The sequence below is a fragment of the Alosa alosa genome, chromosome 1 (genome assembly GCF_017589495.1).
Source record: "Alosa alosa isolate M-15738 ecotype Scorff River chromosome 1, AALO_Geno_1.1, whole genome shotgun sequence".
Lineage (NCBI taxonomy): Eukaryota > Metazoa > Chordata > Actinopteri > Clupeiformes > Clupeidae > Alosa > Alosa alosa.
Window position 1 is genome coordinate 47,159,747 of NC_063189.1, and position 23,749 is coordinate 47,183,495.

The following is a 23,749-nucleotide window of genomic DNA, read 5'->3' on the forward strand; positions in this document are numbered from 1 at the left end:
AGTAATCATAATGTGATGACACATACTCACACAGTAGACATATATACGCATGCATGCACATGCACAAACACACATACGAGGCAAACACACAAGCACGCACATACACACACACACACACACCCACACACATAAACATAAATTTGTACACGCACATGCACACAATTCAAGAATTTTTCCGTCATCTACTCCCTGAATTTTTGGTCATTGATACCCAGGACACCAACCACCGGGTAGATGAAATTTGGTGGGTATGTAGCCCCACTAGACTTTTACGGAAAAATTTAATTTCGTCCCCGGGGACCATCACCCGCCCCCGTGCTGAGCCCCCTGAACCGCAAAAAAAAACTGTTTTTCCTAAATAACTACCTGAACCGTGGCACTGAGGATGAAGAATCTTTTATGATATGTTGGTCTCAAGGGCCCACATCAACCTGGCTCATTATCACTCATTTGTGATTTGCACCCCCACCCCCCGGTAAAAAATGAAAATGCAATATTATTCTGCTTTAATCGCCCCTATCTTCAGTTAAGATGTTCAGAACTGCACCAAATTTTATATGTGTATGATTGACCTGGCATTCTCTGGGGTATGCCAAGTTTCAGAGAATTTCATCCATGGGGGTCTAAAAAATTAGGTTATATGTACATTTAGTGACTGTACACTCATTGGCCTGTAAATGGCGATGCACACATATACACATGCACACACACAGGCACCCACATACTATCTGTATTAGAACGGCCGATACATAATTACAAATTCAGTAGGATTAAAAGAAAGCCAAAATAAATATTCATCATCATCATCATCATGGCTGCATTTTCAGTATTGGCTTATAAGTAGTCGCTTGTCCACTAGATGGCGATCGTTGCAATGAGACGTAATTTTGTTGGAAGTTAAAAGTGGGTTGGAAAAACAATGGACGCTTCCTACAAGGACTGTAATTTACCGCGAGCTTAACATCTAATAAGGATAGGACGATGTTCACATGAAGTGTTATTCCCATTTCTTCTTGAAGCCGAAATAAATCTGAGGATGTTTATCGGACATGCCTACCTAGGTAATGTTACCGTTAGCGTTGGTTGAGTGATGGAGGCATTTGATTGATTGCATTTGTAGAAAACTATAAATGCGGTTATACCAAGCAAATTGATAGCAGCACTGTTTGTATCTTTCGACTGTCATTTATTGCACGTGCTACAAAATCATTCTGTGCAATGGAAGATTTGGCAGACACCGGTCTGATACAGTTTTGCCTATACATGAGTGAGACTGAGACGCCTGTTTATTTTGTTTTAAGTGCGTGCAGGGTGTGAGAGGGGAATCGATGTGCTTTGATTACAGCTTGGTAGTTGTAGTCTGTGAAATTAAAAAGCACGCAGTGTGAAGTATCCAAACAATGACACCTTCATTTCATTATGGCTGCTTTAGCAACACACCTTAAGCTACTGTGTAGTGGGTCCCATTTAGAAGTGGCTACTTCATTCGCGCTTTCCTTGACTCATGGAGCTGCGTGAATGTTATTACAACTTTTCGCCACGATATGACAGTTTAAGTCCGCTTGATACTGTAAGGCGTAAACCATTGGTTTCCAAAGAAGATTTTATTTGTGTCGCCAGCATAGCCTATTGACAATTTATGTTGTAAATAGGCCTACCTTTATAATCCTACCTGTAGCTTAGGGAAGCTAACAGCTTTCTATTAGGATCTAGTTTGTTAGTTACCGTTTTGTTATAACTCCCTGATGCATTTTTGCATTTAGAATAGCCAGAGCGTGTATATCTCAATCGGAATATTAAACAATATCAGGTGCCTATGGACTAGGCTGGGTGAACCCAGCCTGATCTGCCCGCTATTTATTTTTTGATTTCTTAAAAGATTGAGCTTGGTCTGATGAAAGCCAGACTAGCCATGGACCTCAGTTACACAATGCAAGGGAACATGAATCAGCCTATATTTGCAATGAACAATAACGACAAAAGCTCTTCAACTTTGGCCCGCTAAAATGTGTATGAACAGTCTAGCTTACGATTTCATCAAGGCCCATTTGGACATGTCAGTTATTTGCACCACTGGTTAGATGTAAAACAGCATTTCATTTCAGACTAGGCTACTGTTACTTAATTTGTGCATTAACAATAACGCTTCAGACTACTGTTACTTAATTTGTGCATTGACAATAAAGTATTACATGAACTAAAGATGACTAAAATCTTATGTAGAAGAAGAAACATTCACAAAAAATCCATCCATCCAAAAATGACCTTTGTTTTTGATAGCTGTTGAAAACGCATGGAACTGACAGAGATGTTTTTGTTTATAAATACATAAAAATAAATAAATAAATAAATAAATAACATTATGCTGATACCTTTTGCTTTTCCCAAATACAATGTAGCCTACAGGTGTAAGTGACCTTTCATCAATCCAGTTGCAATGGATGAACTGTGATGAACTGCCCTACTTGTGATTGTTTAGAGATTTTAAAGGTTTTATAACAATGCTACATCTTCTTTGGCTATTCTACAATCTATTCACCTTTTCAGCACCAGTAGGCTACTTTCTGTGCAGCCGCACACACACACTCAGGCATGCCAAACAAGCATACACAAAAGTTTCAAGAGTGGGGGATGGAGTAAAATATGGAGACAAATTGAAGTATGATTTATTTTCGCGGAACGGATGTACAGGACTGAGCGGCGGTCATATTTTGTACCGCTATGCGGTACATCTAGTTTTCACATTGACGGTATTCAAATTAAATTTTTCATTATTGTTAAATATCATGATGGGAGAATATTATTAAAAATTTTACAAGTATGCAAATTCATATGTTTACGGGCATTTAGGTTTTACTGTGTTGTTTTGTTGTAAAGACATGCAAGGCATTCTGGGCCATATAATGAACAGTGGTCGGCAGCACTCCATAGTATTAATATGAATAGGTGTTTCTGTAAACCGGGACAATAAACAGCTATCTCTGTTACAAAAACGAGCTGGTAATCGCTCATTGAAGAGGGAACTATGATAAAAAGATTGTTTTCCTAAAAGCATGGAGTTGACGAAAGAATAAGCAGGAAATGTCACGTTAATGTTAAACATCTGAACGCTAGGTGGCAACGTTGTATTACATTTCACTAAATGCGGTGGAATTAGTGTGAGCTTCACAAGGAAGGTGCAAATATTATGTAATTTATCATGGGAAATTATTGGAAATGTTATTTCTTGTTTATTCTAATTGCAAACCACACACATCCATTCGTAATCACACGTAGGCCTACACATTTAATACCTGGAAGACTCTCATTTCGTTTATTTGATGTTGCCTAGCAACGGGAACAGACTTCAGAGCAAAGATTCTAGAACAGAGCTTCAGAAAGACACGTTTTGAGTTTGTGGCCAAGAACCTAAAATAGATTCTATCGGTTTCCATGTGTATGTGCTGGATGGTGTGCGTCCTTTATGAAAGTAAGTGTTTCGGGGCTTGATGTCAAGCCTCGCCTTCCCGAAGGCTGCAGCGAGGTGTACTTAGGTTACAGACATAATGAGTCATGTAGTGGTCCACATAAATGTGCCCCTTCTGTTATTAGAATGCTAAGCCGAGATTTAACATCATTCATTTCTTGTGTGGCTAGAAGCTAGATAGCTATGTCATAGGGAGGAGATGTTGCTGTAACGTTATGGGATTTATGTTGCTTAGCGTAATGCCATGGTCATTTGATATTAGATGCTTGTACTCGTAACTTCGTCACTCGTAACTTTAGGACTCCTATTTTTTTTTACTAAGAGTAATTCAGGAAGCATTTTAGCCCTAAAAGTACCGCCTGAGTCTGTGACAGCTTAAGCGAGGACTCCTAATAAGACCGATTCACAAACAATGTTTTGTGGTTTCACGTCGCGATGTTTTGAAATGCGTCTGCAGGAGCTAACAATCACAAGGGAACAATTTTGCATTGTAGGCATAACTAAGGGATGCAGTAACACCACCAACAACAACCAAAACTAGCCTAGCCTACTCATTGTTTACATGTAGGCCTACATTAAATGTAACGTTTCATTGTGAATCAAATTAAAAGATTCTCCTCTTTGCAAACGTTGGCATAGGCATATGGTGACAGATTAATTTAATAATGTTGCCGCGTGAATCACGGTAAGCGCGAATGAAGTGGCCACTTCTTAATGGGACTCACTGTATGGAAGTAGGCTAAGTAAAATAGAGATGTTTTAAATAAGATAAGGTTAGGATATGCCCACTTGACAACGGCAGAGATAACTGGCCTTTGGCCATAGCAAACATCCATTTAGAAAGACTGGCCTTCATAGCAACCAATGATCTTAGCTGTGATTTATGTAGCTACAGTATGCATGCAAAGTGATGCAAAGTATAGAAAGGTGATTAAATATACAGAGACAGGTCAAGAAATATAGTGCAATGTAGACAGTAGTATACAGTTGATTTACAGAAGGTGGTTTAGAGTAATATGACTTAAATATAAATATGTGCAGTGTATTAGCAGTTATCTCATACAATAAGTAGAATAATGCATGTAGATGTAGCAGTAGGCTAACATTATAATAGTAGAAATAATAATATAGATATATGCAGTGTATTAACAGAATATAATAAAACAGAATAAATATGGATTTTCAATATGACAAATATATAAGATATGTACATACAGCTATGTGCAGTGTGGAAACAGTGTCATTGTAGTGCAGAAACAACATTATAAGAGTAGTATAGAATAAGTCTATGTGCAGGATGAATAGTATGAAGATCAGTAGAATAACTATGTATAAATGTAATTACAGTAGGCCTATGTACATCTGTAAATAAATAGAAAACTATGGGTGAGAGGGATAAATTAATTTTATTTAATTGTAAAAGTAAATTCCATTCAATTAAATTGCAATTAAAAATCTTTCCAGTAGGCTTTAATGTCACGCAAAAAGTACAACCAAAGCTGAGCTTGATCAACTAGAACGTCTAAAGAACCAGAACTTGAGTGTAGTTTTATGCTGGGTCCCAGGCCATGTTGGTCTGAGGGGAAATGAGAAAGCGGACAGTGCTGCTAAGCAAGCCCTCAATGAAGAAGTCACAGAATGTCAAATCCCTGCCCCAGACCTTAAACCTATACTGAACTCTTACATCACAGATACGTGGCAATCTGAATGGGATTAATGTACCAACAACAAGCAAGGAATGTGAATTTTGGCACATTTTCATGATCCACTGGGTCGTTGGGCCACACAAAATACGGTGTTGCTAAAATTACTCCTATTGTGGCTATTAGAGACATGCGTTCATGAGTATCCAGCTACATTCAATGAGTTAAATAAAATACATTCACACACACAAAAAAAACATCACTAATGTTGTGGACATTCCTTTATTCTGAGATACATCAATAGGCTCTCAAAACAATCCCAAACAGACATAATGTCTTTATAGAGCAAATCCATATAGATTATTTGTCAAATAAACCAGTAAAACAGAATTAGGGGATGGAATATATAACATTCACACTCATAGCTCATATTTTTAAAATAAATCAGTGAAAAAGTATCCTGACAATCAAGCAGCATTTTAATGCCTTAGTCATATTTCATAATTTCAAATTTTTCTCTTGGTTACCTGATAGCCCAGTTTGAGAGGTGCAAGACGCGTGACATTATTTATTTTTGCAGCCAATCACTGCTGTTGTTTTATTTTATTGATTTGATTTTAGTCATAGAAGCTAAATTCAAAGGCAGGCCACAGGTAAAATCCAACGAACCGCATTCACCCTGCAAGGCAATAGTTGAATAGAGCTTTTGAGGTATTGCCACTGCTCCAACACTGAAAGGCACTGTTAGAATGCTTGGATCAAGCCAGGTTCAGCATAGCGTATGTCACTGTTTGCTCACGTTGGTGACCGGACCAGGGCAAGCACACTTTCGCAGTTCCCGCCGGAAATGCAGTCAAGTTCAGTTTCATCTTCTCAGTGTAGGCTATGAGACATTGTAGCTATAACTGTACAGGCATAGTTTGAATTACAAGGGTACTGGGGGGTACTATACCCCCCAATGAAGACCCAGTACCCCCCAAAGAGACAGAAATATCAGTTTTGGGAGGGTCAGATATTTTTTCTGATATTGTGAAAAAATATCATTACAGTTGGCTACAATACAAGTCAACTCCTATATTTTCACTAGAGAAAATTTAATGTAAAAACGATTTCAGACACCCCTATTATGGACCTTACCATTTTTAACCACCGTGGGCGCTTAGAAGCAACAGAGATAGAGAATCCACTTCAACTTCTCAAGCAAGTGTCAACGCTAGGTAGGTAGATTCCTCCAGTAGCTTAAATTCGGTTTGCTGCTGACGTGCATGGGTAAATATAAGTTGCTAGCAGACGTCTAGCTTGTTGAAAATGTGCTATTTTACAACCTTCATGTATTAACGTGTTTTGTTCTTTCATAGCTCATGTCACGTCTTCATACATTTAATTACCGGCTACTTACCTGCTACTTACCCACTGAGGCTAGTAAAGTGGACCTTGGTTAGATACCAAGGTTAGTTAGCAAGATAATTCTCTATTTAAATCATTTATTATTATTATTTTACATTGTGGTGAGGTCAAATCTATTGTCATTTCCAAGGAGATGAATTCCAGTCCATAGCCTAGGTGTCCATTCTGGTTTAATCTTGAATAAATTATTGTGCCCTTTTGAAATTAGTTTGGCACAGATCCTGTGTTGTTTTTATATTAAGCACAAGAGGGTCTGATGTAGCTACTGTAAGCCTACATAACATCAGTGAAACCTGTGGAAACATAAAAAGAGCCAAGTAGCCTAGGCTAAATAGTACAGCTATTATTTCATATTTTTAGTTAAATAAATGTAGTTTCATCTGAACCCTGATACTATCTTAATGAAACTAGGATTTTATTTTATTCACAGAGACACTAGGAAAAGGGAAGTGTATGTGTGCATGTGTATATGTGATTAATTTGTACAGAGGATACTGTAGTGTTAATGACACCCAGCTTGTTCTGGTTATCGGATTCTTGTAGGTTACCGCTCTGTAGGTAGTAGCTAGTTCTCAAATGTAGCTAGTTTTTATATGGCAGTATGTTTTTTCATAGTATGCTCCTTAATCACATTAAAGATTGCTTAGGTTTCACATATCTCTAAGCAATTGTGTTGATTTGACACTGACTACCATAGACTATAACGGAAAATTGGTTTCTGTTTATATGAGAGGGTTAGGGTCTTACCTCCAGGTCTTATGAAATCTAAAACTAAACCAAATCAATATTTCATGCAATAGGCTTGTAAAGGTATTACTTTTACTAGTAATTAGAATGGTATTTCAGTGCACTTAACTTCTAACTTTTGAGAGCTGATCAAAACAGTTCTCTTTTGGATATATAATAACAATGAGATATTCTGTAGACTACTGATTATCAGTTTGTTGCATGTTTAGACCTTGTATGTGTGTTGTACAACACATGTTGCACTTGGCGATCACAATGGGGATTGATATGGTAGTGGACCATGATGGTCATAGAAGAAGTGAAGGAGCAGTACCCCCCAATTATGGTGGGGTAATTCGCACTCTGGGGCTTTATTAACTTGCGGGGCCCTACGCAACTTCTGTAGTGTGCGTATAGGGCAATCCGGCCCTGTAAAGCACATTGAATGACCCCTGTGTCTGAAATGTGCTATATAAATAAACTTGACTTGACTTGAGCTGTGAAGTACGGAGCCCGGGAGAGCTCACTTTAAGTGATATTTTTTATCACTTAAGAGTATTACCTATAGCCTACCTAACGGGGCTATATCCAGATGCACTGCAATCAATGAGATTCCCCCTACAGTACGTCACTACAAGCGACACATCTCCCGACGTCATTCCCGGGGATACCCCTTGACATCTCGAATATACTATAACGTGCTCATGTTTACATGTGTCGACAATATCGAGTGCACGTTTTACAAATTGTGGCCACGTTTAAGTAGATCGTGCACACAATGTTCTATAACCATGTTCACAAATTGTGCTCTCATTTTAATAAATCGCCCTCCCTTTTTAGTAAATCGTCGCCGCTTTTAGTAAATAGTGCACTGCTTTAGTAATTGTGCCCTCATTTTACTATGCTTAAAATGAGAGCTCAATTTAGTAAAATGAGCGCACACTATAGTAAAACGAGAGCACAATATAGTAAATTGTGCACACGATTTAGTAAACCGAGCACACAATTTATTAAAACGAGTGTAATGATTTAGTAAAACGAAAAGCACAATATAGTAAAACGAGCACAATTTAGTAAAACGAGCTCACATTCTCTCAACATGCAAAACATTTTGCGATGACACCTCTAGGGCTCCGTAGTGAAGAAGTTGTCTGAGATTGCTGAAAATAGTAAGCGACCCCCAAGTGGTTGTGGTGACCCCCTTTGGCTCAAACTCTAATGCACTAGTGTAGTATGTCCACCCAAACATGGCCATGTATTTGGAGGATATACGATTAGTACACACGTTTTACAAGATTTTACATAATTAGATCAATGTTGCTGCCATATGTTGTGTAGCCTGTGGATACAATGCAGCAGGATGAATAAAATAAGTCGCATAAACACATAAAGGGATTTACCAAAGCGTGAAAGTGGAGAGGTCACTTTTCTTATCTTCAGACTGTCTGCTCTCGATTAGAAACATGAATTTGTGTGTGCTTTACTTCTGCCATCTAGTGTTCATATTGGGAAACGATGACAACGGTGAACCTTAAAAAGTCATCCTAATAATTTGACTCATCAGATATGTTGCTTTTGTGCCCCCACCGTCGACTTCAAAGCAGCTGCATAGGAACTGATCAATATCTAGCAAAAATGCTGCATTTTATTGTTATTCTAATACATCATACAGTCTGAGACACTCTCCCTAATGCAGCAATATTTGAGATTTTGTTGCTCACAGAATTGTGTCCTGTTGTGTGGGCTGTGATCATTGTTGTGTGCCAAGTTCATTTCCTCTTCTGGGAGGACGCTCAGACATGCTCGAGTGGCGGCCATAGCCTACTGATGAAATTGGATGGAGGCTCAGGATTACAGCACATTTTCTAAAGGGGGGGTTACGCAAGGGTTATTTGTTGATGAAACACGCCACATGAACTTGAAGATTTGTCTTTGGACAAAGAATTGGTTGGAGATGAGTGTTTCAGTAAAACCTGCATGATGCCACATTGTGATAAAAGCCTTCCAGACGTTTAGCTGTTATGTGTGGCAGAATGAAGTAGGGTCATTATGTTTTTGGTATTATTTCCTGTGTTCACATGTGGAGTTATGTGTCCTCATGAAATATTTATGTTCTTCCAATGTTCTCTACTTGATATGTGGCTCCATCTGCTGGCGAGTAATTAGAAAAACATTTTGCAGTTTAAGCTGCAATTTCATGGTACGGTGTAGGTTTTCAATCAGATGGTATGTCAAGGTGGAATTATGCCAATAATCCAAATTGTATTCAAAGAACACAAAAAATAAAGTTTTAAAGTTTTCAGTTTCAAACCATCAAGCTATCAACTGTAATGCCGTGGTGGAAATGCAGAATGGAGAACTGCCCAACAGGCTTCAGTACAAGCTTTACGGATTATAACAGTCAACAAAACAACAGTAAAAGTATTTAGTTTATTTGTTTATTTTTTGATGTCACATGAAATAATGAACATGTATATTTTATACAGTTACTATTTTGGTTTGAACAGGTGTGTGTAATTACAAAAAACAACTGGAAGTTAACTAATGTAGGGGGAGACCTTGCACACGAGTTAACAGAGGACTGCACGTACGCCAAGGGATCATATAAAAAGGGAAGCATGTTTGTCTTCAGCCAATTCCAAGGTGTCTTGATCATCTACAGACTAAAAAAGAGCAGCATAAGTAATATTTCTTTTCACATAGAGTATTAGAAGCATTGCTAATATATGCTATATGCTTATAAGCATATAAGCATATATATTATGGTCATATACAGTATTCAGTCTTTCTCTTGACTTACCCTTTTAGCTAGCCATGATGTGTTTTACAAAAGCTGTTGGACAAACACAAGGCATAATTAATTAGATCAGAGGGAGAACAAAGTTTAAAGAAGAGTCTGAAGACTGACAGGGATAGGTCAAAAGACCTGAGCATTCTGTCCATCTAGGAAAGGTTATCACATGACCTATGCCTCAGCCATGAACATTGAATGTGTGTTTACATTTAAGCTAATATAGGCCATATCCATATTACATCACATATTACATCCATATTATTAATTTAGCAGATGCTTTTATCCAAAGTGACTTACAAAAATGAGAAATACTGTACCATTGAGGATACTAGAGGTAACAACATTCTGTGTGCTGGTCTTTTGTCTTGCACTTACCCTCATAATTGATGCAGCCATTGGCATCCTCCTGTCCTGCCATCAGCTGCTCCACCTCCTCCTCCTTCATCTTCTCACCTATTACACACACACACACACACACAAAGAGACACACACACACACACACACACAAAGAGATGCACACACACACACAAAGTGTACATTTAACACTAAAGTTAATTAAGTTCACCCGTCAAATGGGCACTGGGCACTTTGTTCAGTTTGTATAAACATTTCATCTCTAAGACACATCCCAAAATAGCTGGAATATGAATGAGTTGCCCACTAACACGGAAAACCTTGCAGGCAGAAGTGACAACCTCTAGTGCAGGTTACAGTAACTCATCCAGACCCACAGCACCGATCTGTCAACCGCAGTGAAAGGATCAGCCAGTTGGCTTTACAAGAAGACTTGGGGTCTTGAATTCTAATGCGACTGATCATTGGAACATGCAAACAAAGATCTCAGTCTTGCTAATTCCCAGTAAGAGTAGATATTACTCCGGGGGCAAAGCTAGAGGGGATTACTCAAAATAAAGCAACCACCCACCCACTCACCCACCCACACACACACACACACACACACACACACACACCTCACCCCCTACTGAGATGGCCAAATCCCCCTGATAATTATGTTCATGAGCGAAATAGCAGCTAGTGAGATAAACTGAGTTCAGATTATTCAGCTGACTATACATTGTATTATAATATTATCTATATAAGGATACTATTTATTATGACTGCCGTGCAGATGCACATGTACACACACAGGCATGCATGCACAGACTCACACGCGTACACACACACACACACACATAAACACCCCCCCCGACACACACACACACACCCCACCCCCTATTGAGATGGCCAAATCCCCCTGATAATTATGTTCATGAGCGAAATGGCACACGCGTAGTGTGGGCATGTGTCGTGATGTTTCGCTGACCAGCTTACCCAGTGTTGCCAGCACGTGTCTGAGCTCAGCTCCCATGACGGTGCCATTGCCCTCTTTGTCGAACACCCTCAGACCCTCAACGAAGTCCTCAAATGTGCCGCGGTCCTTGGCCTTGCAGATGTGCTGATGCATGGGCAGGAACTGGTCGAAGTCCAGCATCTTGACCTGCATTTCTGTCAGTGTCATATAATCACAGATATAAACAGATATATAGCTTACAAGGTAGAATGACACCACCATAGTATGTTATGAGGAAGAATATCATTGTTGCCAACTACAGTATGTGACTCATGTGCAAATGTGTACATTTGGAGCAAAGGTACATGAGGCATTACTTGTTCAATAATACTTCTTTTTGGCATGTCTTGGTGTCACGGGTATGCTGGCGACTACGCCGCTCCGCCTGGCATTTTTTGTCTTATTGTCTTTTGTTTTGTGTCAATGTCTTGTATGTGGAGCGCTTTGGGTTGCACTCTGTGCATGTTAAATGCGCTATACTAAATAAAACGGACTTGACTTGACAATTGCAGTACGTGCCATCAAACTGTAACAGAGCCAATTTTGCATGGCTCCATGGATCTAATAGGGCCAACTGAATCCAGTCCAAACCAGTGGCTATGTGTGGGGAGCTCACCCTCAGCCTTGGGCTTTCCCAGGACATGCATGACCTCGGCGTTGGTGGGGTTCTGCCCCAGGGCCCGGATCAGATCTCCACACTGGGCAAATGTGATTTTCATCTCATTGGTTGGCGTTCTGTCGAACAACTGGAACGCATCCTTGAAATCTGAAATTGAGAGAGGGGGATTAGAGTCAGGGAGAAGCAGAGAGGGAGAGAGAAATAAATAGGGGATTGCATTGTTCATATTCTGCATTCATCCTAGTCTCCATGTCTCTCCCTAAGGTTCCCCAGCCTGCCTGTTGATTACCCAGTGAAATGCCACCTCCAGTGGAGCCTCAGCACAGCGGCAGGGGTGAGAATGAAAAAGAGGAGCGATCAGAGACAGACAGCATTTGGAAGCTACACAGCTCGGCTTCTCGTCCTTCTTTCAAAAGTCTGTTTTCATTATCTTAAATCGCAATCCGAGACAGTGCCATGCCATCAGGGGAAATAAATTCATTACTGATGTCTAGTGTCTTCAATTGCAACTAAGAAGTTTTCTGAAGCCATGTGGTTAGATGGATTTAGACTACATTGTCAAGATGTTTCAGTGAAGGTTTCAGTGAAGGTTATGACAAGTCATACATATTCCCACCCCTTTAATAGTCTCATTTTTTAAAAAAAAGAAATAAAACAGACCATCCATGGCTATCCCTTGAAAGTCTGTATTTGTAAAACAGACAATGAAATGTGTCAAATTCCTTTCTGAACCACTTCTTACCTCCTGTTTGAACTGAAAGTATATATGCTTCCCTTTCACAGATAAGTCCCTCACTCTCAGCCCTTCTGAAAAAACCTACTATTCCATCTTTCCCTCCGAAAACTCTCATTAAAAAGGCTTTATCCATCACATACATCACCCACCACATTTATTGACATCCCTAGAACAATGAGAAATATATTTCTCAAAGAACCATCAGAATGCTATTTTCTTATAGCGCTTTCAACTCATCTTTACAAGGGGTGCCAATACATGTGGGGGGCACTATATGTCAAAACAAGTGAAGGAAACATCCAGAGAGACATGTACAGTAGTCATAGCAACACGGGTAAGTTGAAGTGGTGTGTTTTGTGTTTGAGTAGTGCACAGGCAATTTAGTGTGTCTACCCTGCTAAATGACGCTGTGACCCCTTGTTTTGCCCTTTCCCAAGGGCATCGCAGTGGATAACTGACATCCTTTTTGTGTGTAGGGCTCAGACATGTGAGCTCTCTCATTCCTTACAAATGAAACATGCACTTCAATAAGATTATTTTATCATCTTAAATTAGTCTTATTTTGACATAATAACACAATGGAGTTTGGTAAAAAATGTGGGGTCACTAGACCCCCCCATGCCACTCCATAGACAGAATACCAGCTGAGATCATCAGTTGCATTGTTGTTGTTTTTTTTATCAGGGCAGCAGTTTTCAGAATACATTATGTGCTTACATAATTGCAAAAGTGTTCTCCAATGTTTTCTCAGTTAGCCTTAAAATGCTATCAGATTAGTAAACAGAATGTACCTCTGGAACATTGGATGAATGGTTGCTGATAATGGTCAATGTAGATATTGCATTAAAGATCAGCCATTTCATTCAACAACAGTCGAGAACTCCTTGTGTAGTGTGTGTATATATATATATATATATGAAAGTAAATATATGGCTTACCCTCAATCTGCTCAGCTGTGAATTCAATCTGCAACAAGACAAAACAATAATAACAATATATCAGATGACACACACATACACACACACACACGCACACACACACACACACACCAGTTTCAAACACAGGCTTAACCAAATCTAAAAATAGCCACTTTCTATCTGACTAACATAATACATGTGGAAATGCTTATACCTTGGCTGCGTGTCTGTGTGTGTGACTGACATAATATGTGTCATATTAATCATATTAATTCATATTAATTCATCATTCATATTAGTGTGCGGGGGGGGGTGGTCTGGTTATGTGGCAGTTGTGTGGCACTTGTGCAGTTGTCCTCACACATCGGAGAGTCCTTAGGGCTCAGGTTACACGCAGCTAATTCACACAGACTGACTTGTGGTGGGCCACGGGCGGTTTCTGGGTGACCTTCAGTCAAGCAGCCCATTCACACTCCCCGTCGAACTCGGTTGGGCAAGAGCCCCCGCAACTAACACCAGCTCTCTTATTTTATCACGCGCTGCTCAGGTCAGGGATGCGCCTGTCACTAAAGATTAAGTGACCCCAACGAAAGCAGTTAAGAAACAACGGCCTGCTTTTTAAAGCTAATCTCTTAAAATGTGGAGGATAAAACATACTGTCAAAAGTACAGGGAGCCCTTCCTAATCATAGCAACGTACTCTGTGATTTTCCTGTTTTGTTTTTTTGTGTTGATTTACACTTCCGTGAGATAGCTAAAATAAAAGTTTTAAGCATAGCGAAACCTTCAGACACAATGGGAAATTGAACCCTTTTTTGAAGAGTCTTAACTGATTTTCTATGTGGTTGCTAACCCCATGATTAACACAGAAAGAAATAGGACTTTCCATAAACTTTCCCCACTCCCCAACAAGGACATCCACAGGTCAATCAAAAATAGATTTTTAAATCAAAATGAAATCAACTGTTACCATGCTACACTGGATTAAAACACATCTTGCTATTGATGAGAGAGCACAAGTCTATGCACTATAGATATATTTAGATACCCTGTAATGTATAATATGAGGGGGAAAAAGTCTGTTTCAGCAGTTTTTCTTCAGCTAGCAGTTCCGTGAGTGGGTGGTCCTCTAAGGAACTGCATAATGAAAATCACATTGTGTGGCTTTAACCTCAGAGCACTGGAATAGCTATGGCGGCTTCCTAACCCAAGGAAAATTCCAGCCCATGGAAAAGGGGGAAAGACAGGGGGAAAAATACCACCACGAGAATATCTTTTGTTGCGCTGGCCCCCAGAAACATGAACCATGTGGCATACCTTTCTGGCCCTAACCATTAAACAAAACATTAATTTTGAGGAAAAATCATATCAGATAGAATAGCGTTATGAAAACATCAGTGGCTGCTTGAAGTATTCCAATATGGTTCTAATTAGCCTGGCCTTACCGTGGTAAAATGCAGAAATGTAAGAATAACTCTCCCTGTCTGGATGGAATTGCTAAGTCCATGTGAGGGTTTTCAGTTCAGCACTCCTATGGTTAGTAGTGTGCACTGATTGGGCTGCAACACATGGTGTCTCTGATGTTCCTTCAAAACAAATCTAACACCATCCTAATGGGCCATGTCCACCCCTAGACAACAGTAGCAACAATAAAACTGCCAGGCCACACAAGTGACCTTTCCATCAAACAGAAGCTATGCGACTCTAAGATAAAAAGAAATTTGCAGAAAGCAAAGGCTTTCTACTCCACTTCTTATGACATGACAGAAGAAAACACAAGTCCTCATTCTCAAAAGAAAAGAAACAAATAGATTAATTATTTTCCTCAATAGAAGAGTATGTAATAGCATACTATATAATATTGCTCTCTCTGATCTCGCTACTCTGTGCAGCTGTAAGGACACGGACTGGAGCGAGGGATGGGCAATACCTGCACTTCTGCGGGGTTAAACTCGGGCTCCTTGGGGGGCTCGGGCTCTGGGGGCTTGGGGGCGGCTGGTTTGGGCTCTTCCTTTTCCTTCTTCTTGGGTGCCATGGCGATGCGTGGAGAGGAACTACAGAGGGTGGGAGAGGCTGGACACTGCCAAGGGCTCGGACTCGCTCTGGGTGAAGGTGTGCTGCAGGCTCGGCCGGCCCTTTATCATCGCCCGCACAGGTGCCGTCCCACCCACCCCCTGCATTACCCTGCCCTGCCAGCAACAATGGGAGGGCTATAAAAGGACATGCCCTTTGTGTCTATTTGAGACCCGAGGCTTCCAGGCACACTCAGGAGGAACACTGTGTCAGGATGGGCGGCTAATATGGGTAGAAATCCAGAGCCAGGGTCACTGGCAAACTCAATCATTCAGCCCCTACCAGACATGACAATCATACCCATTAAAACCACAAAGCACTCCATCCTGCCTGATCCAGCAGCTCTCCCCGTGAGAGCTCAGAAAGGGTTAAGGGATATGAAGGGCAAATGTCCAGACTTTCAAATGATTCAGAGCTAGTGTTTTCATTACTGTATATCATTACCATATGACATTATATGCATATATTATACAGCTACTGTTATAACTAATGATAGCTACTGAGTGGAAATAAAGTTGATTAACTTTGCTACCTATTCAATGCTAAACCTTGCACATTAATATTCACTGTGCAGATTTCCTGTGGCTCATGTTTATACACACGGTAGCAGAGGAGATAGTCTCCCTGAGGCTCATGCTGCCACCCACTAATTGCTTTCATAAAACACTTTCCTCATCAATACAATACTTGCTGAAGCATAGTGGCCTGCTAATCCATATGATTGTATTTTTGGGGCCATCTGTTGTAGAAACGTTGGCTTGTGTTGGTCATTATTGGATTAATCTCGAATGTATGTTCATAGTTAATGAATCAACTTTCATGAACTCTGAGTCCTCCCCACTGGGACTGCTGATGATGCGTTGTAGATGGATCCAACCAGGGAAAAGATCCTGAGCATAAAAGAATGTTTTGAAAGAGAGACATTTATTCATTTCCATTACGTCTACACTTGATCGATTTATAGCACAGATTGAAGAGGCTATTGATTTAAGAATGGACAGCTGTGTTTTCACGTGGGCAGATAAGGAGTAAGACAGAAGAGTTTATTGACTGAAATAAGAATATTGTTCACATCAAAGAGCAGGCCATGAGGAGGCTACTGGGCCGTAGTTTGGGGTTTTGTCAAGAGTAACAGGTGCAATTCATACATATTCCCCACAGCTGCAGTTTATTTATTTTTTTGCAAACTCCCTCAGACTGAATTTCATGGTAAGACCCTTGGAAATGTCTGATAGTAAATGACAGCCCTTTAGCAGCCCTGAGCAAAAAGGAACTTGAAATTGGAATCAGTGTAATTAGTAATGTCAGTACCTTGTAAAGCCCATCTTTTAGATTCATGTAGACATGCGGGAAAAACTCTGGATGCCATGCATCAATACCCAGATCCAAAGAAGGCCTACCCAGCAGTACCAAGATCCAAAAGACCCAGCAAAAATAAAACCCATTATTTGATGAATTATAAGATACAGTATGTAAGGTATGAAAGCTGACACACAGTACGGTAATAATTTATGTATACTATTTTTGTCAGATGTCCAGTGAAATAAATTTTGTCTACATAAGGTTGTGTTATGACAAGTGTTGTTGAGATTAAATGACACATCAAGTTATGCTTTTACTGGCTGTGTTCCTTATATGTGAAATATAATGAGACATAATACTGCTCTCATAAACAAGGCGCTACAGGCGTACTCTCAATAGGGTCAAAGCCAGCGAACACATTCATCAAAATCAGGCCTCTTTGTGCTGCACTCAAGTGGTGCACAGACGCCTTGAAGTGTTTGATGGAGGGAGTGGTGGCGGCCGTGTCACATACTATGACTTGCTTGGGTCCATAAGTCACTGGTCAGGTCACTAAAGAAAGTTGTTTGCTAACAGACCCTAACCCAGTGACCCTAGAAAAGTGTCCTGGGCTATGCTCTTTATCCAGGCCTGGTGTCACATTACTATGGTATCACTGTCAGCACCATTTCAGGTTTACAACACCATTTTACAGCAAAATTGAAGTGCAGCCAATTCAATACCAGTACTTTTGACTGACTTTTTTTTCTTTTCTACTGATCTGCGGTACTATCATCACCACATGGATGCTTTGGGTCACAGGCCCTCTTCACTGCATTTGCCATGCAGCATGATGTCCTTGCGCCCCTGTTGCAGAGCCAAGTAAAGAAGTGATATTTGCAGCTGTGGGAAGACACGGCTGGACGAACCTTGTGCATCTGCACATCTGATGGTCTGGCAGTGGAGAGTTGCAGGGAGTAGCCAAGAGAGTTGGACCCATATAAAGGGCGGGGACAGTTGTATCAGTCATGAAAGTGACCGAGACAAACACAGCTGCAGCTGTCTACAGCTGTTGCTGCCGCGAAACGCCCGTCTAAAAGCCTGATGTGAATGTTGTATAACTCAGGGGAATGGGTTACTGCCATCTAGCTTAGCTATCCAGTCCACAGTGACACCTGCACAGTGAAAATGTTGCTATCTACTGTATGTCTGTGTGCCACTATACCCAGTGCGAGCATCCATTGATCAAGTGAGGGTAGAGGTCCCAGCTCCTGTCGGGAGGGGCTGATCCTCATGTACGAGCCCTGGAAAAGGGCCACACTGAAGCCCCCTAAGGAACACCGCCCACCTGTTTCACTAGTGGGCAAGGACACCTTAGTGACCACCAACCAACATGAGAGACAAAAAGAGACCAAGGCACCAGCGACAGGTGTCCAAGGTGGATAATCCCTGGGTGCGGACAGGACGGTCACTTCTGAGTGAGAGTGATCTCTCCCATGGGGATGGCGGAATATCAACCTGGCTTTGGGGTCATTCCCATAAACACCCTGATGCACCTCTGTATCAGGCGAATTGAGCTGGTAGGCATCATCAGTACCTATGCTGAGCTCTAGCGTAAGTGTTCCTCAGCCTCAGAGTAGGACAAAGTGGTTGATATGATGTCACAGATCACCTTACAGTCAATGTAACTGAGACTTTTGTGAAGCCTACAAAATGATATTTGGTGAACTTTGTTAAGATCAGGGTAATTTTGTTTTGTCTCTTAATTGCTAACTCCAGCAGCTGGTGAAAACCTTACAGTCTGTGAATGTAGAATGAGCCAGAGTGTTTCATGCCCCTACATGATAAAGCATGAAAATTAAATGGATGAATGGCTATCAGTGCAGAGCTGGATTGAGCCCAGTGACGATGATCCTGTAGAGTGGTGATAATGCTGGGAATCTAAGGCTATAATTATCTCAATCTGGAAGAATGTTTCCTACAAATCACAATGAAGGGTGGGGGCCTGGGGGTAGAGCTAATTAAATAAACATAATTATTCAAGTGCATAGACAAATATGAGGCCTCATACAATCAGATCTACCAGGAGTTTTAACCCTGGAGTTTTACTGCTGTCTAAGACGGTTTCCTCAGTCGCTGTAAAAAAAAAAACATCTTCTTTCATTTCTTCCACATGATGAAACACTATCACTCCCTTGAGGGGATCTAACGGCCAGTAAGATACTATTTGAGGTGTTACTCCCCCAGGGTCTGTGGCAAGGACAAAAGACTTGTAATCTTCCCCCAGAATATCACACCCACTGTTAGCCTATCGAGAAACATATGGAAAAAAATCTTAAGTGCCAGGCAGCCAGGGTATATATGGCTCAGGCCTTGCATAACAAATGCACTGTACAAAGACTATATCAGGTGATTGCCATTGAATACTCCATCAGAAATATCTGTGTCGTGAGCTCCCGAAAGGGAGGCTCGTAAACCATGCACAACCTGTCCAGTTTGCTATTTTGGAGCTCGCCTGTTGTTCGCTTGCTATGTGCAAGGCGGGGCAGGGGGCTGATTTACAATGCCAATTGTTGTTAGCCCTTTCAAGTGACCTTCACAGCCAAACACAGCTGAGACACTAGGACTCAGTGGACAATTTACACGGGCTGGATCAAGTGGGTGGCCACCTAATTGAACTCTGAATCCTGCGGGGCTTTGTGTCTAATAACATCTCAATTCCTACTTGTGAAGTTGTCAGATTTGGGCCAAATGAGACATTATCATACAATGTTATTGATAAGAAGGAGTCCTATAACCTAACAAAAGCTGGGAGAGTCAGGTAGTTGTTGCTCAGGACTGAAAGGTTATGCTGTATATGAAACTTTGTTTGGAGATATTACAATATTGACAGAATGTAATAGTTAAGTGAATGACACAAATATTATACCATAAAGGACAACTCTGGTCTAAGAACAATTTAGGGTCTATTTTTGGACTAACAAGTGTAATTCTTTTTTTCTTTTTTAATTCTAATTATCTCTAATTATATGTCGACTTTATTCTTGAAATTTGTATGGTATACCAAGGCTTTGAACCAGTTCATGGAATGAAAACGAAAACTAGAAACTTTTGATGTTTTGCTAGGAACAGAAACAAAACCAGAAACATTTTACCAGTTAATAAATACCATTATTTTTTCCGTTCTTTGACAAGATGTCTGTGCAATATTCCTTGGTGAGGTTCACCTCCGGTCGTTCACTCATCGGGAGAAATGTAATAGAGAAGCTTGCCGCCAGCAAGTAGCCTTATCAAGATCGTATGCCTGTCTCGCAAGCTCAATCATAAGAGGTAAATGTTGTACCAAGTATCTCACAAATGTTTGGTTTTAAATACGAATTCTTGTAATTCTTGTAACGAATAGATTGTACAAATCTGCTGGGTTAAGTGTCGTGGAAAATTAACCCCTTTCTTGAACCTCCAATCTCAATAAGCACTCTGATGTCAAAGGACCCGAAGGAGAACACCAAGACGAGAGATGCTGAAGACTGTTGATTCTTTATTTGCCGTCTTGCAGTGAAGATACAATTCTAACAGCGTCAGGACTGGACCGTCAGGCAAGAGAGTTATGGGTAACAGCTGCTTCCCCGATGAGATCTGATCTGAATATGCCTGCGCTCTACCTTTTATGCTTCTAGGGGTCTGGGAGATGTCTCTTTTTAGCCAATCAGAACCTTTCTCGAACTTGGGATATTGGTGGAAACTCCTCCTCATTTAGACATTAAAAATATGTATTGGCCAGGTTCTATGTGTAACTAGATGTACCGCAGAGCGGTACAAAATATGACCGCCGCCCAGTCCAGCACATTTTTTCCACAAAAATAAATCACGCTGAAAGGCCTATATGATTCTAACTATCTCACTAAATTACATTATCCACACTCAATTCTCACTGGTATCTGCTAGACAACAAGTACCAAAACATGATTAGTTCATTGATTTCACATGTAAAATTCATTTTATACAGCCCCACCCCCATCTTGCCTGTTCATAATTCTGAGAAATTCTTGAATTGTGTGCATGTGTGCGTGTACACGTTTATGTGTGTGTGTGCATGCGTGCTTGTGTGTTTGCCTGCGTATGTGTGTTTGTGCATGTGCATGCATGCGCACATATGTCTACTGTGTGAGTATGTGTCATACAGTATGATTACTGTGAATGTATGCGTGTGCGTGTGTATCTGTTTATGCACATGTGAGCCCTACGGTTCTCTAGATATTCACAGAAAACTGTGTCTGCCCTACCCTCCTTTCGGGGGGGTCCAGTACAGCGGAGGGGGCTACAGATCAAAACGAAAAACGATGGTTCCATGCTATCCATGTGGGGTTACATGCCCACCAAGTTTCGTGTACCCCGGTTTTTCAGTGTCCCGGGAATTCTTGTTGGTGTACGGTCACTAAATGTACACATAAATTATTTTATTGTAAGGCTCCCCATGAACGAAAGTTCACAAAATTTGGCATGCATTCGGAGGGTGTCATAATGATCCTACACTTTCAATTTCGTGCAGTTTTGACCATGTCAGCCAGAGATATTGTGATGAAAACACCTAATTTTTTGCTTTTTAATTTTTAACTAGGTGGCGCTATACATGAAATAAGTGGTAATGGGATGGGTTGACATGTCCCCTTAAGACCAACATACAAAAAAAAGGTGGACCTCCTAGGCCCTACGGTTCTCGAGATATTCACAGAAAACTGTGTCTGCCCTACCATCCTTTCGGGGGGGTCATAATTACTTGTTGCTAGGTAGGGCCTGTATTCGTTTTGGTTCTGTGAAGCACTGTCACCTAATTTTACTTCCTCTTTTACCTGCCTTGACATTTCAATCTTATGACTTCCAGACAGTCCCGTCTTATGACTTAGTCTCATAGTTTTTCAGCAAATGTTGTATGACATTGTACAAACAGTATTACATCAATATTCTGGTAAATCAAATCAGCATACATACACATGTATATGATCAAATAAAATCACCACACATTGCACAAACAGTATTACATCAATTTTCTGGTAAATCAATCAGTATACACACACATGTATTTATGATCAAATAAAATCAGCAGAATGCACTTAGCCAGGTTATATTGTGTAATTACTTGTTGCTAGGAAGGGCCTGTATTCGTTTTGGCTCTGTGTGTCTCTTTCACCTAATTCTACTTCCTTTTTTACCTGCCTTGACATTTCAATCTTATGACTTAGTTTCATGATTTCCAGACAGTCCTGCCTTTTCAATCTTGAGATATTGGCGGAAACTCCTCCTCATTTAGACATTAAAAATATGTATTGGCCAGGTTCTATGTGTAATTACTTGTTGCTAGGTAGGGCCTGTATTCATTTTGGCTCTGTGAAGCACTGTCACCTAATTTTACTTCCTCTTTTTACCTGCCTTGACATTTCAATCTTACGACTTCCAGACAGTCCAGTCTTATGACTTAGTCTCATAATTTTTCAGCAAATGTTGCATGACATTGTACAAACAGTATTACATCAATTTTCTGGTAAATCAAATCAGCATACACACACATGTATATTATCAAATAAAATCACCACATAAGCTAATGAAAATATAGCTAAATAATGTTGGACAGCTAGCACTGACATTACCTGGCTATTCAGTTGTTTGCCAATAAACAACATGGCAGAAATTTTCGTAGAAGTTATAGTAATAGAAGTTCGGTGTGATATTGACCTAAAGTGTGTTGAAACATGATACCAAGTGTGAACTTTTGTCTCATAGCTCATCTCGGCTTGTCCCCTGCACTCTGAAATCTGGCGCTACAGTAGTTAGCCAATGCTACTAACAGGTTTTCGATGGGGGTGCCTCGGCATCGGCCTAGCCATGCAAATAAATCACTGTTTTACGCCAGAGGCTCAAAGTAGCTCCACACTTCATTGGTAGACTTCCGAGGGCCCTGACATTTAAAACGAGACATTGAGAACTTTGAAAAAGCACTAGTTTATTTACAGACAGTACCTTCAGGAAGTTTACCGTTCACCACCATCTTGAATTTAGTCTCAATAAGTCGAGCGACGAGTACGAATGAACAGGTATGATAAGGGATCAGATTCCAAAAATAATTCCGTGGAAATGCATGGATTCAACTGGAATCTAGTACAGCGGCTAAGCACCGGAATCGTTCAGTTTTTGCAGAAAGCATGAAATGTTATACTACTACCCCTAGTGATCAAAAATGTAAATGGACCCCAACACATAGCGCCCCCTAGTGGACGCCATCTTGAATTCAAATATGGCTACCATTCTTAATAGAATTGTTGATACAACTTCAAAATTAAACAAGATAAAAAAGTATTTTAAGTTCTAACACTAGGAAGCTATTGACATGATTTCCAAACAAACAGTCATTTTATCACATGACAACCTTAATAATATACGAGGCATCAAGTATAATCTGGTAAGATTCCAATATGGCCACTATGTGTGAGAAAATAAGCCAATTATTCTATATTTTGGTTAATTGAAGTAACTACCTACATCATCAATACATTCTTATTCTACCTTCTTCTCTTTCTGAGCAAACCTTAACTCTTACTATACACTGCTCAAAAAAATTATACACTTTAAAAAATAAAACACATCAGATCTCAATGGGGAAAAAACATCACGCTGGATATCTACATTACATTACATTTGGCTGACGCATTTTTAGCCAAAGCGACTTACAACCTGGTAAACAG

At 40.3% G+C, this 23,749-nt stretch overlaps 2 protein-coding genes across 2 annotated transcripts in view; one reads left to right on the forward strand and one right to left on the reverse strand.

The window, feature by feature from the left end:
- LOC125293063 (corticotropin-releasing factor receptor 2) overlaps positions 1-9,021 on the forward strand; it is a 148,730-nt gene extending 139,709 nt beyond the window's left edge. The window contains exon 13 of the mRNA XM_048240721.1: positions 8,966-9,021. Coding sequence (XP_048096678.1) covers positions 8,966-8,992 — 27 coding nt within the window. The 3' untranslated portion in view covers positions 8,993-9,021. The remainder of the gene's footprint in view (positions 1-8,965) is intronic.
- A 645-nt stretch (positions 9,022-9,666) lies between these two features.
- On the reverse strand, positions 9,667-15,784 carry myl13 (myosin, light chain 13). Its single transcript, XM_048240755.1, has 7 exons — positions 15,589-15,784; positions 13,681-13,708; positions 12,004-12,153; positions 11,369-11,542; positions 10,412-10,489; positions 10,043-10,075; positions 9,667-9,905 (listed from the first exon to the last, which is right to left on the reverse strand). Exons 1-6 carry the CDS (start codon positions 15,691-15,693, stop codon positions 10,047-10,049), a joined length of 564 nt encoding a protein of 187 aa, XP_048096712.1. The 5' UTR covers positions 15,694-15,784; the 3' UTR covers positions 9,667-9,905; positions 10,043-10,046.
- Positions 15,785-23,749: the final 7,965 nt, after the last annotated feature.